Source organism: Branchiostoma belcheri, unplaced genomic scaffold, assembly GCF_001625305.1.
Source record: "Branchiostoma belcheri isolate BF01 breed outbred unplaced genomic scaffold, Haploidv18h27 scaffold136, whole genome shotgun sequence".
NCBI classification, from domain to species: Eukaryota; Metazoa; Chordata; class Leptocardii; order Amphioxiformes; family Branchiostomatidae; genus Branchiostoma; species Branchiostoma belcheri.
In genome coordinates this window covers 623557-639222 of record NW_017802780.1, presented here as the reverse complement: position 1 = coordinate 639222, position 15666 = coordinate 623557, and the positions used below count along the sequence as shown (strand labels likewise).

The window sequence follows — 15666 nt, the reverse complement described above, 5'->3', positions numbered from 1 at the left end:
ATTTTTAGCCTTGAAAATGGTCACTCCCAAATCGACCTGCCTGCTAAAAATCGTGAACCTCGGACCTTGCCTTCAAGAGTTATCGTGCCTAATCTGCCAAACAGTGCAAAAGCGATTTCATAGCCTTCTCCGAAGGCATAGCCTTCAGTCGAAGGCAATTAAGAAAAACATGGAAAAGAAGTGGAAACGAACTCAAAACAAGTCAATCAAAATGCTTGGAGGTCAACCACCGTCTGGATGCTGACCCCGTGAACATGGAATTTTGACCTAAAAACCAGTTGAATAAACCCTTAGCGTTCAGACCATGTTTTCGGCGAAAAAAAATCTTAAAACGCCTTCAGTGGTTTTTGAAAATCGGATTTAAACCATTAAACTGTTGATTTTCGTTCAAAGTGGGCTAAATAAAAAACGGTTTGTGAAGAACGGGTTAAAACCGCTAAATTCGGTATTTCTATGACTGAACCATTACGTTGTAGGTGTACGCGTTTGGTTGCTTTGACCGTGTAAGCTTAACAATTCCACTTAAATTAGTGAAATATAGTCTTCAAACAACACTTCACACACCTGCAGTAGGTTAAGGTTGTAGGATGTTTCTCCTTTGAAGCACATTCTCACCACCAGAAGGTCAAGGTTAATACCCAGCATGCCCAGGTGGACCCTGGCAAAGATCTCGTTGTGGCTGTTGGCTTTAAAATGGCCGCTGAGGGGCGCTGTTGAAGAGAAGACATTTTTTGACATGATCAGCTACATTAACATAAACAAGGTCTTAATAATGTATTTCCTATATGTTCCACATTATCCGGAGTTAAGTAACAAATGTTGAAACCCACGTGCACAAGCCACAAACCACAGATCGCCAACAAATGGCACATAAAAACATATTTGGCAACTTACTGACTTAACCACATGGTGTCCTGTAAGTATGCATACATGTACAAATGGTGCATTCCATCTGGCTGAACTTTGCTTGCTTACCGCTGCCACTTGCGATGATTAAGAAACTTGCAGTTAGGCTACTAAAACACCGACAGTTTATGTCTTATAGATTGTGAAATGATATTTAACCACGTCTTCAAGGACACTGCATTTGGTCAACTCTGTGTTACGCCACATAATGACAATAAATACGGACTAATACAATGCATGTTGTCCACAGCCCCAAATAGCAAATACATTTCCACATGGAATACATACACAGATACATATTTGATTTTTGATTGATTTGATTGATTTTATTGTTTGCACATTAACAAGACGGACAATAATAATATAAAAACAATGATAAAACAGGTGCAGGAGAAGGGGAGAAGCATGGCGTGCTTATACTAGGCCCTCCTCCTCTAAACTATACAAAATTAAATATAATTAATAAATGGAAATAATACAATAGAAAATGGAAATAATACAATAAGGATAATGAAATAATGTAAGGTATAAGTTAATGACAATGAAAATAAGGTAATGATAATAATTGGTATGAGTTATAATAGGAGAAAACACTAAATAAAACTACTACAGGGGGCTAGGTTCGTGAATCAGATGGTTTTTCAAAGCTTGTTTAAGTGAGAGATGAGACAAGGTAGGATTCTTTAGGGCTGGAGTTAGTTCATTCCATAAGGTGACACCTTTGTATCTAACCGACATTTGGGCAAGAGAAGTTTTTACATACCTATTTTAAGGTCTAGGCCATTCTTCACAGTCACTCCAAAGGAAGCGCCTATTGTTGAAGACCCGATGATTCTTTTCCAGTCCACACCAGGGGCTGACAGGAGGAACGTTATGTCTTCAAAGAAGCCTCTCTTTGTGCGAAGCCTCGTGGGTAGCTCGCAGTGTTCTAGAGCTGGGCTTGTCACATTCTGTACTCTATTAAACAAAAGGAACATGTATTTTGATTTTAATTTGCAGATTGCTATAATGTTTCCCAACATCATTCTGCTTTTTGCTATTGATATATTAGTTCGGGGAATGAATACTACATAGCATTGTGTATTTGTAACATTTTTCTAGGTGACCCGAGTTCCGTGTCTCAATCGACGCCCTGGGAAAGTCAAGGGAAATGTGAATATTGACACTAAGTTCCTCAGACGCATTATAAATATGATTTTATGTATACGTACATTGTGCAATATTGAGTTACCTTTTATATTGTCTGTCCCCCTGCACGCTCGGCCATCACTGATCGAGGTGACATTGGATTTATGTGAATTCATTTTTGAACAAAGAGTGATTTTACTATATTATCAGAGCCTTTTAACTGAAAAAAGTCAAATATCCTGTTACTGAATAGTGTACTGTAAAGAATTTCCGTTCCCCTTCTATTTCTTAAAATCGAAGAAAAAGCCTACCCTGGCCCGATGGGTTGTTGTGTCCATGGTACTTGTTGTCCATGCGGATGTGCCTGGTAGTACAGGCTGGCCTCGTACCGTACATGCTCGTCCTCGTCTGTCAGGGCGGACTGTAGCAGCCGGTCTGCTGACTGGTGTGAACAGAGTGCGTAGGCAATAAATACTAGTAATGTTTCCCTACATAATTCTTTTTTATTAAGTCGGTAAATAAGCAAATTATTTATTCAACAGACGGCGTTCCGATAATCCGCATTTTTATCTGAGCTATATTGACTGGTTCGCTGTAAAATGAAGCTATGTCTTTCTCGTATAGTCCAATAGAATTTTGCCTTATCTTATTTACGTTAAGGGTAAATTGGTAACTTTATCATGTTAATCTTATCCTGTAAACATATGTAAAGTCAAGGCTGTGAGTCTCTATTAGCGTCAGCATCATCAAGCTACAGGAGTTGAACAGTTAAGAATATTATTATTAAGTAAATCGATTATTTGTGTTATAGAATGGTTGTTTATTCTATACAAACTCATCGCAGTTTATGAGCTGAATTGCGATTTCACATGTACATATACACATTTTAACAAGTTGACAATGTCATATACAATCGGTCGAAAATTTTGCAAACGGCGAACAGGTGACAATACGTATTTAAAAGACGCAGTGCATATTTAAAACATACAATTACATATTTAAGAGATACCAGTTGTGTTGGAAATTACACTTCAAAATTGTTTGATTTCTTATTGCTCGCCTGTTTGTGTTGGTAGTTCCTGAGTGCATGTAGACCAGACCTCCTCAGCAGCGGCGGAGCTGAACTGTGGTTAGTGTAGGACACGATGTGTTCATAGGAGCTGGACTGGGCAGCATTTCCTAAAGCCTCTATCAGCGTCACCCGCTCAAAATCATGCTGTTCCAGTTCTGTTGCAGTCTGGGTAGAACGTTTCTGTCTTTCCAACCAAGGATCTGAGAAAACAGAACAACCAAAAAAAGCTGCATTTATCGAAGGAAACTAATAATAAGAGGTGACATATCTGAAGAAAAGGTTTACCATGTTTTAGCAGAAAAGGTTGAAACTAGGTAAGCAAATTGTAATTATTATTGGGTAATTCTAAATGTTATATGGGATTTACATCCATGGATGTGGGATACCTTCTTGCAATCCATGTGGTATCTTGCATAAAGCCTTAGAATGTACAGTATAAAACTTAACATATGGAATCCCATTTTAATTACTTGTACCATTTTTAAAAATCTATTTCATCGGACACCACAAAACAAGGCTCATGGGAGCCACTTAAAATGTTTTAGGTTACAGTACAACCAGTGAGGACAGATGTTTGTTGACCTTAGACTTGAAGCAATCACGAGGTATCTTATTTTAAAGTGATGTTGTTCTTGGAAAGAAGCTTTCAGCATGAAACTTCCTCCCAAGAGGTGGTGAATGGAGGAAGAAAGGGTGATTTGCTTCAGTGGAAGTGGCAAGACGTGTCATTGTTGAGAATTTCTGAGATTATGACCGAGACGGGATAGTAGGTACGTTTACACTTGTTAGTAGGCATTCGTAATCCTCTCAGAACTAATTCTCAATCAAACTCTTCATTTTAAGATGTCTGTTTCAGGATGCCAACAAGATGTTTAGTTCAAGGGCAATGTACATATCCAATTCAATTTTATTTATGTATAAATACAATAAATTGAACCTGTCAAATTTATCAGACCAGTCTAATGTAAGATTAAGGGCAGCATCTACATGTACAATACTTACCGTGCAGTCCCAGTTGATCTTCCATACGTCCAACAATCCGCCGTGCTGTCTCAGGGTCGCCGTGCGCTGACACAACGTTGGCAAGAGAGCCAAGGACGAGCAGGCACATTTGCCGAACTGAAGGATCCAAGTATACATCTACAAAAACACTTTTTTTAAATCATAGGAGTTTATTTTGACAATATTTGATGAAAAATGCACCAAGTTGCATATGTAGCGACGATATGAAACCTCAATGGCATCCGAATTTTTGCAATGTACGTTCAAGGCCGAAAGAATTTGAATCGAAAATTAAAAAAAAATGGTTTGTTGGGTAAATTATACGCTATACAGTATATGTAAGTAAGGGTATCATTACATTTTACTAGGTATCAAATGTAAGGGTACGGATAACTTTGGAATAACTTACGTTTGGGTAGAAGTCATTTCAGAATGTCTATGTTCACGCAAGGGTGATTTGGGACAATTGATTTTTTTGCATGGAGACAGATAGGGAGTACAATATGCCGTATTTGCTTTATTCTTTATTTTCCGCTCGACATCGCAGTCACTTTTAGCTTTGAAGTGTCATTAAACATACATACCATTGTCGGGATAAAAAGCCAAATCTTCAAGAGCGGAGACAAGAAGCTGAAATGGGACAAGAAGAAACGATTCTTGTTATCATTTCTATTCATTTTAAAGGATATACCCGAGAATGCAAAATTAAGATGATTACATTTGTGTAAGACTTTTATTACACTTACTTTGGATGGAGGATGATCAAGACCGACAAAGTTGGGAAGGACGTGTTCAATCATGTGTTTGCTGGGTCGAGGGGACAGAAGGACGTTCTCCACAACTAGTTTATCACTGAAGTCCGTGTGGAACGACGCGACAGCATTAATCAGGTTCTGTTTGTCCAGCTGCCGTGTACTGCAAGGAGAGATACACAAAACTTAAGCAGATACAAAAATAAGTTTGGGAAGTAAAGAGATATTAAAATCCTTGTCCTGCGGGGCCCATATATATATGGGTTGCACATACAGTACCATCTATATAGTGCCCTGTATATGTGCGATTTGGGGGTGTTTCTTGTGCAACGCATCACACCGCAGCGAAACGCAACGAATGCGGAAGTAACTACGCCGCCGCAGGGCAAAAAAAGTCAAGGGTCTGTGACCTGATTAAGACATGAAATTATTTGAAAGTATTGTGTAAAAATTGCCAGCAGGACAAGGGTTAAGGTCATAGTTTTTACAGCACACATCTCACTAACTCACTACACTCACTACTTACCTACCTACTCTACCACTCACCCACCCATTACATTCATTCATTCATCCATTCATCTATTCATTATTTTATTCATTCATTCTTTCATTCATTCATTATTTCATTCATTAATTCTTTCATTTATTCATTCATTCTTTCATTCATTCTTTCATTCATTCATTCATTCATTCATTCATTCATTCACTCAGAGTAGAGACTGTCTGGTTCAATAGCCGTTTTAGGTAATCTTCTGTGTTTTCAAATCGAACTGGTCTGTTTGCACGGTGGCAACAATTAACGAATCTGACACCTGTGCATGTTATATTAACAAATCCCCTGGTCTTTAGACTTCAGCTTGTGCAGAACTTCTAAACACCACATAATGGTTTACATAAGAATCCTTAAGCCTTTAGACACTAGGTTGTGCATAATGCATGTAGAGTTGATCTGTATACAAGGCTAACAATAAACAATGCTGTCACCTGTATGGATGGACAGTTTATTTTGACAACAGGTCTGTAAAAAACATAACATGGAGCCGTAATAATCCCTTAAACCAGGATTTGTCATAGATATAACAGTTAGTATGCGTGTCGTGCTTGTAAGTACCATCAACACAGCCTGTGTTGTTCTTGTGTTGCCTTAGTTTTGACATGCGTGACATTTTACACGACCAGAAGTATAGGGGTATTGTCGAGTTGAACTCGTTGGTAATACATGTCTGCAGACATAATTCTTTACAAACAACCAGGTGATAATTGCCAAATACTTTTCATTTATACTTATCCATGTGTGAAGTGCTAATAAAAACGTCTACTCAGTAAGAGCATTCGGTATGTCTGTGAGTGGTATCCTCCTCTGAGCTATGAGAAATCAAATTGCAAAGGGATTTTTTTTCTTAATGAACTTGTCGATTTTCAAGCTGATTGCCTAACAATTTATAGTTGACGACATAGCAGAGCAGAATTTTACGTAACAACCCAATAAACTCCAAAGTCTTAATGGGCTGTACTTGGTCTAAAGTGATCTTGCTTTACACGGCAAGGAGACCCTTTAAAACCAGGCTTGAGCCAGCTTATGGTGTGTCACTCACAGTTATTCTTAGCAGTGTAAATGACACCGTAACATAATAAGCTGTTGTTTTCATATTGCCATGGTTATGTCACGCTACCCAAATCTTTGCAAAGATCTGTTATTTTGCCCTTTAGAGGGAATGTTGAGCCTTCATTTTTAAGTACAGGGAAGCCTCATCCAATCACCACACAAAATACAACCAATGCGCAACTGACAAACGCCTTTGGTTATTTTTGTCGAGTAGCAAGGAATAAAACTGAACACAAAGAATGTGCATATTTCATGCACATCAGACGTAACATATAAGTATATATTCATTATCTACGATTTCCTATATGGTAGCTTGCCTGATAGATTTGTTTAAAACATAGTGTACACATTTATACAATCTCGTAGGAAGTGCATATCTATTTTAAAGGCCTAGAGGTTTATTTCTTTAAGGCCACACAAACTCGGATGTTTTTCAGTTGAAAATTAAATCGACTGGATATAAAAGTAAATTGTGCTAATAGCAACGGGTCGGGTGTGAACAGTCAGCTGTATATGGTTGAAAGATGAAAGGCCACCGTCTAACCATGGCAGCTTCCCTTGTGCCCCGAGCTGGGATTGGTATCCCTGTCAATAATTTGCCATTTCAAAACACGAAACATTCTATTTTTACATATTGCATATGGTTTAAAGTTACTTTTATTTCAATATTTGGTTTTGTTTTGGCAGCAACAGAAAGGTAAGAGAATCCCCGAAAACCGCACACCCCATCCCACCCTTATATGTTAAGATTGCAAACTTCCTCTGTTCTAACGGAAGTGACCTACACCCACAAGGCAAAGGTCACCATTTCCCTGAGGCGCAGAGGTCACATTTTCAGTGCATCCAGACCAACTGTAACAGACTACTATTCGGTATGTGCGGATAAATGGTGGCATTTTCCAGCTGGAGAGTTATTTTTACTTGTATTTTGTTTAAAAAAAATTGGCTTTTAGTGGTGTTTTTGGCTGCTTTGTAGAGCTCTAGAACTAATTCCATCTTCTTGTGTTTGGTGGTCTTCAAAGGGGTCAGAGGTCATACTGTCAGTGTTTGCATTCTTCGTACAATATTTCGCTGGTCAAAAAGTGAAATTTTTGGAGTATGTGGCCAATTTGAAGGTTGGACTACCTTGTCAATGTGTGTTTGCAATTGTTGAACACTCAAGTAGGTGTTTTTATTAAAGCTAAGTGCTAAGATGTTTTCCATATATTCCAATAGGGGCTGGGAATAGTGGTTTGTCTACTTATTCCTTCCAATCATCATTCTAAAGTAGAGACTTCTCAATAACCAATAACCGTTTTAGGTAATCTCTCTGTTTGCAAATCGAACTGGTCTGTATGCACGGTGTCAACGATTAACGAATCTGACAACTGTGCATGTTATATTAACAAATCCCCTGGTCTTTAGACGTCAGCTTGTGCAGAACTTCTAAAGACCACATAATTGTTTACATAGAAAGAAAGAAAGAAAGTTTATTGCAAATTCATGCCCGAGGGCTAATTGCAAGAACATAATAACAACAGTGAACAGTAGAATGATAATAAGTGATGCTAATGCTACTTTATATATACATTTGTAATAAGAATCCTTAAGCCTGTAGACACTAGGTTGTGCATAACTCATGTATAGTTGATCTGTATACAAGGGTAACACTAAACAATGCTGTCACCTGTATGAATGGACAGTTTATTTTGACAAAGCCTATAGAAAACATAACATTAAGCCGTAGTAATCCCCTAAACCAGGATTTGTCATAGATATAACAGTTAGTATGCGTGTCGTACCTGTAAGTACCACGAACACAGCCTGTGCTGTTCTTGTGTTGCCTTAGTTTTGACATGCGTGACATTTTACACGACCAGAAGTCGACCTTAGTCTAGGGGTATTCTCGAGTTGACCTCGTTGATAATACATGTCTGCAGACATAATTCTTTACAAACAACTTGGTGATACGTGCCAAAATACTTTTTATTTATAATTATCCATGTGTGAAGTGCTAATATAAACGTCTACTCAGTAAGAACATTCGGTATGTCTGTGAGTGGTATCCTCCTCTGAGCTATGAGAAATCAAATTGCAAAGGGATTTTTTTTCTTAATGAACTTGTCGATTTTCAAGCTGATTGCCTAACAATTTATAGTTGACGACATAGCAGAGCAGAATTTTACGTAACAACCCAATAGACTCTAAAGTCTTAATGGGCTGTACTTGGTCTAAAGTGACCTTGCTTTACAAGGTAAACTGATCCTTTAAAACCAGGCTTGAGCCAGCTTGTGGTGTTTGTCACTCACAGTTATTCTTAGCATTGTAAATGACACCGTAACATAAGCTGTTGTTTTCATATTGCCATGGTTATGTCACGCTACCCAAATCTTTGCAAAGATCTGTTATTTTGCCCTTTAGAGCGAATGTTAAGCCTTCATTCTTATGCCTCATGCACTCACCACACGGGAGAGAAGGGTCGTCCTTGACCAAAAATACAACCCATGCGCAATTGACAAACGCCTTTGGTTTTTTTGTCGAGTAGCACGGAATAAAACTCAACACAAAGGATGTACATAGTTTATGCACATCACACGTAACATATGAGTATATATTCATTATCTACGATTTCCTATATGATAGCTTGGCTGATAGATCTGTTTAAAACATAGTGTACAAATTTATGCCATCACTGGGAAAGTGCATATCTATGTTAGAGGCTTAGAGGTTTATTTCTCTAAAGCCACGAAAACCCGGATGTTTTTCAGTTGAAAATTAAATCTACTGGATAGACAAGAAAATTGTACTAATAGCAACAGGTCGGGTGTGAACGGTCAGCTGTATATGGTTAAAAGATGAAAGGCCACCGTCTAAGCATGGCAGCTTCCCTTGTGCCCTGATCTGTGATTGGTACATCCCTGTCAATAATTTGCCATTTCAAAACACAAAGAATTCTATTTTTACATATTGCATATGGTTTATAGTTACTTTTCTTTCATTTTTTGGTTTTGTTCTGGCAGCAACAGAAAGGTCAGAGAATCCCCGAAAACCGCACACCCCACCCCACCCTTATATTTTAAGATTTCAAACTCCCTCTGTTCTAACGGAAGTGACCTAGACCCACAAGACAAAGGTCACCATTTCTCTGAGGCGCAGAGGTCACATTTTCAGTACATCCAGACCAACTGCGACAGACTATTATTCGGTATGTGCGGATAAATGCTGGCATTTTTCATCTGGAGAGTTATTTTTACTTGAATTTTGTTTTTAAAAATGGCTTTTAGTGGTGTTTTGGCTGCTTTGTAGAGCTCTAAAACTAATTCCATCTTCTTGTGTTTGGTGGTCTTCAAATGGGTAAGAGGTCATACTGTCAGTGTTTGCATTCTTCGTACAATATTTTGCTGGTCAAAAAGTGATATTTTTGGAGTATGTGGACAATTTGAAGGTTGGACTACCTTGTCAATGTGTGTTTGCAATTGTTAAACACTCAAGTAGGTGTTTTTATTAATGCTAAGTGCTTAGATGTTTTCCAATAGGGGCTGGAAATAGTTGTTTGTCTACTTATTCCTTCCAATCATCATTCTAAATTAGAGACTGCCTGGTTCAATAACCGTTTTAGGTAATCTCTGTGTTTTCAAATCGAACTGGTCTGTATGCACGGTGGCAACAATTAACGAATCTGACACCTGTGCATATTATATTAACAAATCCCCTGGTCTTTAGACTTCAGCTTGTGCAGAACTTCTAAACACCACATAATGGTTTACATAAGAATCCTTAAGCCTTTAGACACTAGGTTATGCATAATGCATGTAGAGTTGATCTGTATACAAGGCTAACAATAAACAATGCTGTCACCTGTATGGATGGACAGTTTATTTTGACAAAGCCTATAGAAAACATAACATGAAGCCGTAGTAATCCCTTAAACCAGGATTTGTCATAGATATAACAGTATGCGTGTCGTGCTTGTAAGTACCACGAACACAGCCTGTGTTGTTCTTGTGTTGCCTTAGTTTTGACATGCGTGACATTTTACACGACCAGAAGTCGACCTTAGTCTAGGGGTATTCTCGAGTTGACCTCGTTGGTAATACATGTCTGCAGACATAATTCTTTACAAACAACCAGGTGATAATTGCCAAATACTTTTTTTATACTTATCCATGTATTAAGTGCTAATATAAACGTCTACTCAGTAAGATCATTCAGTATATCTGTGAGTGGTATCCTCCTCTGAGCTGTGAGAAATTAAATTGCAAAGGGATTTATTTCTTAATAAACTTGTCAATTTTCAAGCTGATTGCCAAACAAATTTGGATTGGCGACAAAACAGAGCTGAATTGTACGTAACGGCCTAATGAAGTCAAATGTCTTGATGGACTGTACCTGGTCTAAAGCGACCTTGCTTAACAAGGTAAGGAGACCCTTTAAAACCAGGCTTGAGCCAGCGTGTGGTGTCTGTCACTCACTGTTATTCTTAGCTTTGTAAATGACACCGTAACATAAGCTGCTGTTTTCATATTGCCATGGTTATGTCACGCTACCCTAATCTTTGCAAAGACCTGTTATTTTGCCCTTCAGAGTGAATGTTAAGCCTTCATACTTAAGTACAGGGAAGCCTCATCCACTCACCACACGGGAGAGAAGGGTCGTCCTTGACAAAAAAATACAACCCATGCGCAATTGACAAACGCATTTGGTTATTTTTGTCGAGTAGCAAGGAATAAAACTCAACACAAAGGATGTACATATTTTATGCACATCACACGTAACATATGAGTATATATTCATTATCTACAATTTCCTATATGGTAGCTTGGCTGATGGATCTGTTTAAAACATAGTGTACAAATTTATGCCATCACTGGGAAAGTGCATATCTATTTCAAAGGCCTAGAGGTTTATTTCTTTCAGGCCACACAAACTCGGATGCTTTTAGTTAAAAAATTAAATCGACTGGATAGAAAAGTAAATTGTGTTAATGGCAACAGGTCGGGTGTGAACGGTCAGCTGTATATGGTTGAAAGATGAAAGTTCACCGTCTAACCATGGCAGCTTCCCTTGTGCCCTGATCTGGGATTGGTATCCCTGTCAATAATTTGCCATTTCAAAACACGAAACATTCTATTTTTACATATTGCATATGGTTTAAAGCTACTTTTATTTCAGTATTTGGTTTTGTTCTGGCAGCAACAGAAAGGTAAGAGAATCCCCGAAAACCGCACACCCCATCCCACCCTTATATGTTAAGATTGCAAACTTCCTCTGTTCTAACGGAAGTGACCTACACCCACAAGGCAAAGGTCACCATTTCCCTGAGGCGCAGAGGTCACATTTTCAGTGCATCCAGACCAACTGTAACAGACTACTATTCGGTATGTGCGGATAAATGGTGGCATTTTCCAGCTGGAGAGTTATTTTTACTTGTATTTTGTGTTTAAAAATGGCTTTTAGTGGTGTTTTGGCTGCTTTGTAGAGCTCTAAAACTAATTCCATCTTCTTGTGGTTGGTGGTCTTCAAAGGGGTCAGATGTCATACTGTCAGTGTTTGCATTCTTCGTACAATATTTTGCTGGTCAAAAAGTGAAATTTTTGGAGTATGTGGACAATTTGAAGGTTGGACTACCTTGTCAATGTGTGTTTGCAATTGTTAAACACTCATGTAGGTGTTTTTATTAAAGCTAAGTGCTTAGATGTTTTCCAATAGGGGCTGGAAATAGTTGTTTGTCTACTTATTCCTTCCAATCATCATTCTAAATTAGAAACTGCCTGGTTCAATAACCGTTTTAGGTAATCTCTGTGTTTGCAAATCGAACTGGTCTGTATACACGGTGTCAACAATTAACGAATCTGACACCTGTGCATGTTATATTAACAAATCCCCTGGTCTTTAGACTTTAGCTTGTGCAGAACGTCTTAAGACCACATAATTGTTTACATAAGAATCCTTAAGCCTTCAGACCCTAGGTTGTGAATGATGCGTGTAGAGTTGATCTGTATACAAGGCTAACAATAAACAATGCTGTCACCTGTATTGATTGACAGTTTATGTTGACAATAAGTCTATAGAAAACATAACATGAAGCCGTAATAATCCCTTAATTATAGATATAACAGTTAGTATGCGTGTCGTGCTTGTAAGCACCATGAACACAGCCTGTGTTGTTCTTGTGTTGCCTTAGTTTTGACATGTGTGACATTTTACACGACCAGAAGTCGACCTTAGTCTAGGGGTATTCTCGAGTTGACCTCGTTGGTAATACATGTCTGCAGACATATTTTTTTTAGAAACAACCAGGTGATAATTGCCAAATCCTTTTTATTTATACTTGTCCATGTGTGAAGTGCTAATAAAAACGTCTACTCAGTAAGAGCATTCGGTATGTCTGTGAGTAATCAAATTGCAAAGGGATTTTTTAAAATGAACTTGTCGATTTTCAAGCTGATTGCCAAAACAATTTGGATTGGTGACATAACAGAGCAGAATTTTACGTAACAACCCAATAGACTCTAAAGTCTTAATGGACTGTACTTGGTCTAAAGAGACCTTGATTTACAAGGTAAGAAGACCCCTTAAAACCAGGATTGAGCTAGCTTGTGGTGTTTGTCACTCACAGTTATTCTTAGCTTTGTAAATGACACCGTAACATAAGCTGCTGTTTTCATATTGCCATGGTTATGTCACGCTACCCTAATCTTTGCAAAGATCTGTTATTTTGCCCTTTAGACGGAATGCTAAGTCTTCATTGTTATGTACAGGGAAGCCTCATCCACTCACCACACAGGAGAGATGGGTCGTCCTTGACCAAAAATACAACCCATGCGCAACTGACAAACGCCCTTGATTATTATTGTCGAGTATCAAGGAATAAAACCAGAAATGATATACATATATTAATGGACATCAACAATTTTGAGGTTGGACTACCTTGTCAATGTGTGTTTGCAATAGTTGAACACTCAAGTAGGTGTTTTTTAAAGAAATCTCATCGCTTAAATATATTCCAATATGGTTTAAAAATAGTGGTTTGTCCACGTTTCCCTTCCAATCAACATTTTAAAGTAGAGAATGTCTGGTTCAATAACCGTTTTAGGACATCTGTGTTTTCATATCGAGCTGGTCTTTATGTACGGTGTCAACAATTAACAATCCTGACACCTGTGTATGTTATATTAGCACAGCCCCACGTCTTTAGACTTCAGCTTGTGCAGAACTTCTAATCACCACATAATGGTTTACATAAGAATCCTTAAGCCTTTAGACACTAGGTTATGCATAATGCATGTAGAGTTGATCTGTATACAAAGCTAACACTGGATAATGCCGTCACCTGTATAAATAGACTATAAGCCTATTGAAAACGTAGCATCAAGCAGTAGTCATCCTTTCAACCAGAATTTGCCATAGACATAACGATTATTCTGTTTGTCGTTTGTCTTGTTCTTGTGTTGCCATAGTTTAAAAATTTTTGGCATTTTACACGACCAGCTGTCGAATTTAGTCTAGGGGTTTTCTCGAATAAAAGTCGATGGTGATACATGTCTGCAGACACAGTGCTTAACAAACAGCCAGATGATAATTGTCAAGTCCTTATTCCTGTTAACTTATCCATGGGTGAAATTTTAAATATAAACTTCTACTTAATGAGAACATTCAGCATGTCTGTTAGTGGTACTTCCTGCTTTGCCTCCTGTACATAAAGCTCTGAGAAATAAATTCAAAGGTTGTTTTTTTTTACTTAATGAACGTATAGATCTTCAAGCTGACTGCGAAATACTTGGACGTAACGACATAACAGAGCAGAATTTTACGTAACGGCCTAATGAAGTCAAATATCCTAATGGACTGTACTTGGTGCAAAGTGACCTGGCAAAATTATCCTTTAAACCAGGCTAGAGCAAGCTTGTGGTGTTTGTCACTCACAGTTATTCTTAGCTTTGTAAATGACACCGTAACATAAGCTGTTGTTTTCATATTGCCATGGTCATGTCACGCAACCCAAATCTTTGCAAAGATCTGTTATTTTGCCCTTTAGAGGGAATCTTAAGCCTTGATTGTTATGTACAGGGAAGCCTCATCCACTCACCACACAGGAGAGAAGGGTCGTCCTTGACAAAAATACAATCCATCGCAACTGACAAACGCCCTTGATTATTATTGTCGAATAACAAAGAACAAAACACAAATTATATACATTTAATTATAAATATCACACGTAAAGTAGATATCACGTGTAATATCAATGTACGATTCCCTATATGGTAGATTTGTTTAAAACGTAGTATAAAATTTATGCCATTACTAAGAAAATGCATATCTATCATAAAGGCCTAGAGGTTTATTTCTATGAGGCCACACAAACTCGGATTTTTAAAAGAAAAAAAAAAAATTAGAAGTGACTTGACATACAAATAAATTGCGTGTATGGTAAACTATTTGGGTGTGTATGGTCAGCTGTATATGGTCGAAGAGTCCGAGAATGCCGGCTTGCCTTGGAGTACCCAGAACTGGGGTCAATACTCGGCATTAATGTCAACCCTTGTTCTAGGTAGCCATTTGAATACAAGAACATCATTTGTACATATTACATACTTACTATTATTTATTTGGTTTTGTTCTGGCTAGGCAGCAAAAAAGGTAAAAGAATCTCCTAAATTTTAAACCTTGATTGGTAGTATCAATAGCCATGCTATTTAGATTCTACTCAAGGACTTCAATACCAAAATTGACAAGGCAGAAGAACTACATCAAGTTGTATTGACCCGCAAGGTTTTGCAAACGAATCCAACGATCATGGAAATTGCATAATCACCCTGGTCAGCTTAACACCAAGTAGCGTGGGTAGCACATAAACAAATTCACCAAAAAAAGGGGGCATCGTCAGGTGGCTTTACTGCTTTACTTTCAAACGAGGTCGATTACATCTGTACAGACCGCAGATAGAGGTATGCACTGTTTGGCACTCGTGGTTACATGGTCTAACATCGGGTTCAGCCACAACTTGGTCACCGGGAAAGTTAGGATTAAATTTAGCAGTCGATATAGCTGTATTGGCCAACAGTGTTACAGACAGACTAGCTACAACAGAGGCAACATTCGGCTCAGACTGGGTAAAAATGAAACAAAGGCTGTAACATCTATTATAAACCCTTCCCCTAGCAATGCTTGGCAACAAATCGAACACCTGGACGCTTTTAAAATGTTTTTTTTTTTGGGGG

At 38.1% G+C, this 15666-nt stretch overlaps 1 protein-coding gene across 1 annotated transcript in view; it reads right to left on the bottom strand.

Annotated features, from left to right (window-relative positions):
- The window catches only part of LOC109464305, a 48995-nt gene that overhangs the window by 31837 nt on the left and 1492 nt on the right, over positions 1–15666 (bottom strand). Inside the window, exons 2-8 of the mRNA XM_019761258.1 lie at positions 4855–5023; positions 4693–4738; positions 4109–4246; positions 3095–3306; positions 2346–2476; positions 1670–1863; positions 565–710 (exon numbers count right to left, since the gene is read on the bottom strand). Coding sequence (XP_019616817.1) covers positions 565–710; positions 1670–1863; positions 2346–2476; positions 3095–3306; positions 4109–4246; positions 4693–4738; positions 4855–5023 — 1036 coding nt within the window. The remainder of the gene's footprint in view (positions 1–564; positions 711–1669; positions 1864–2345; positions 2477–3094; positions 3307–4108; positions 4247–4692; positions 4739–4854; positions 5024–15666) is intronic.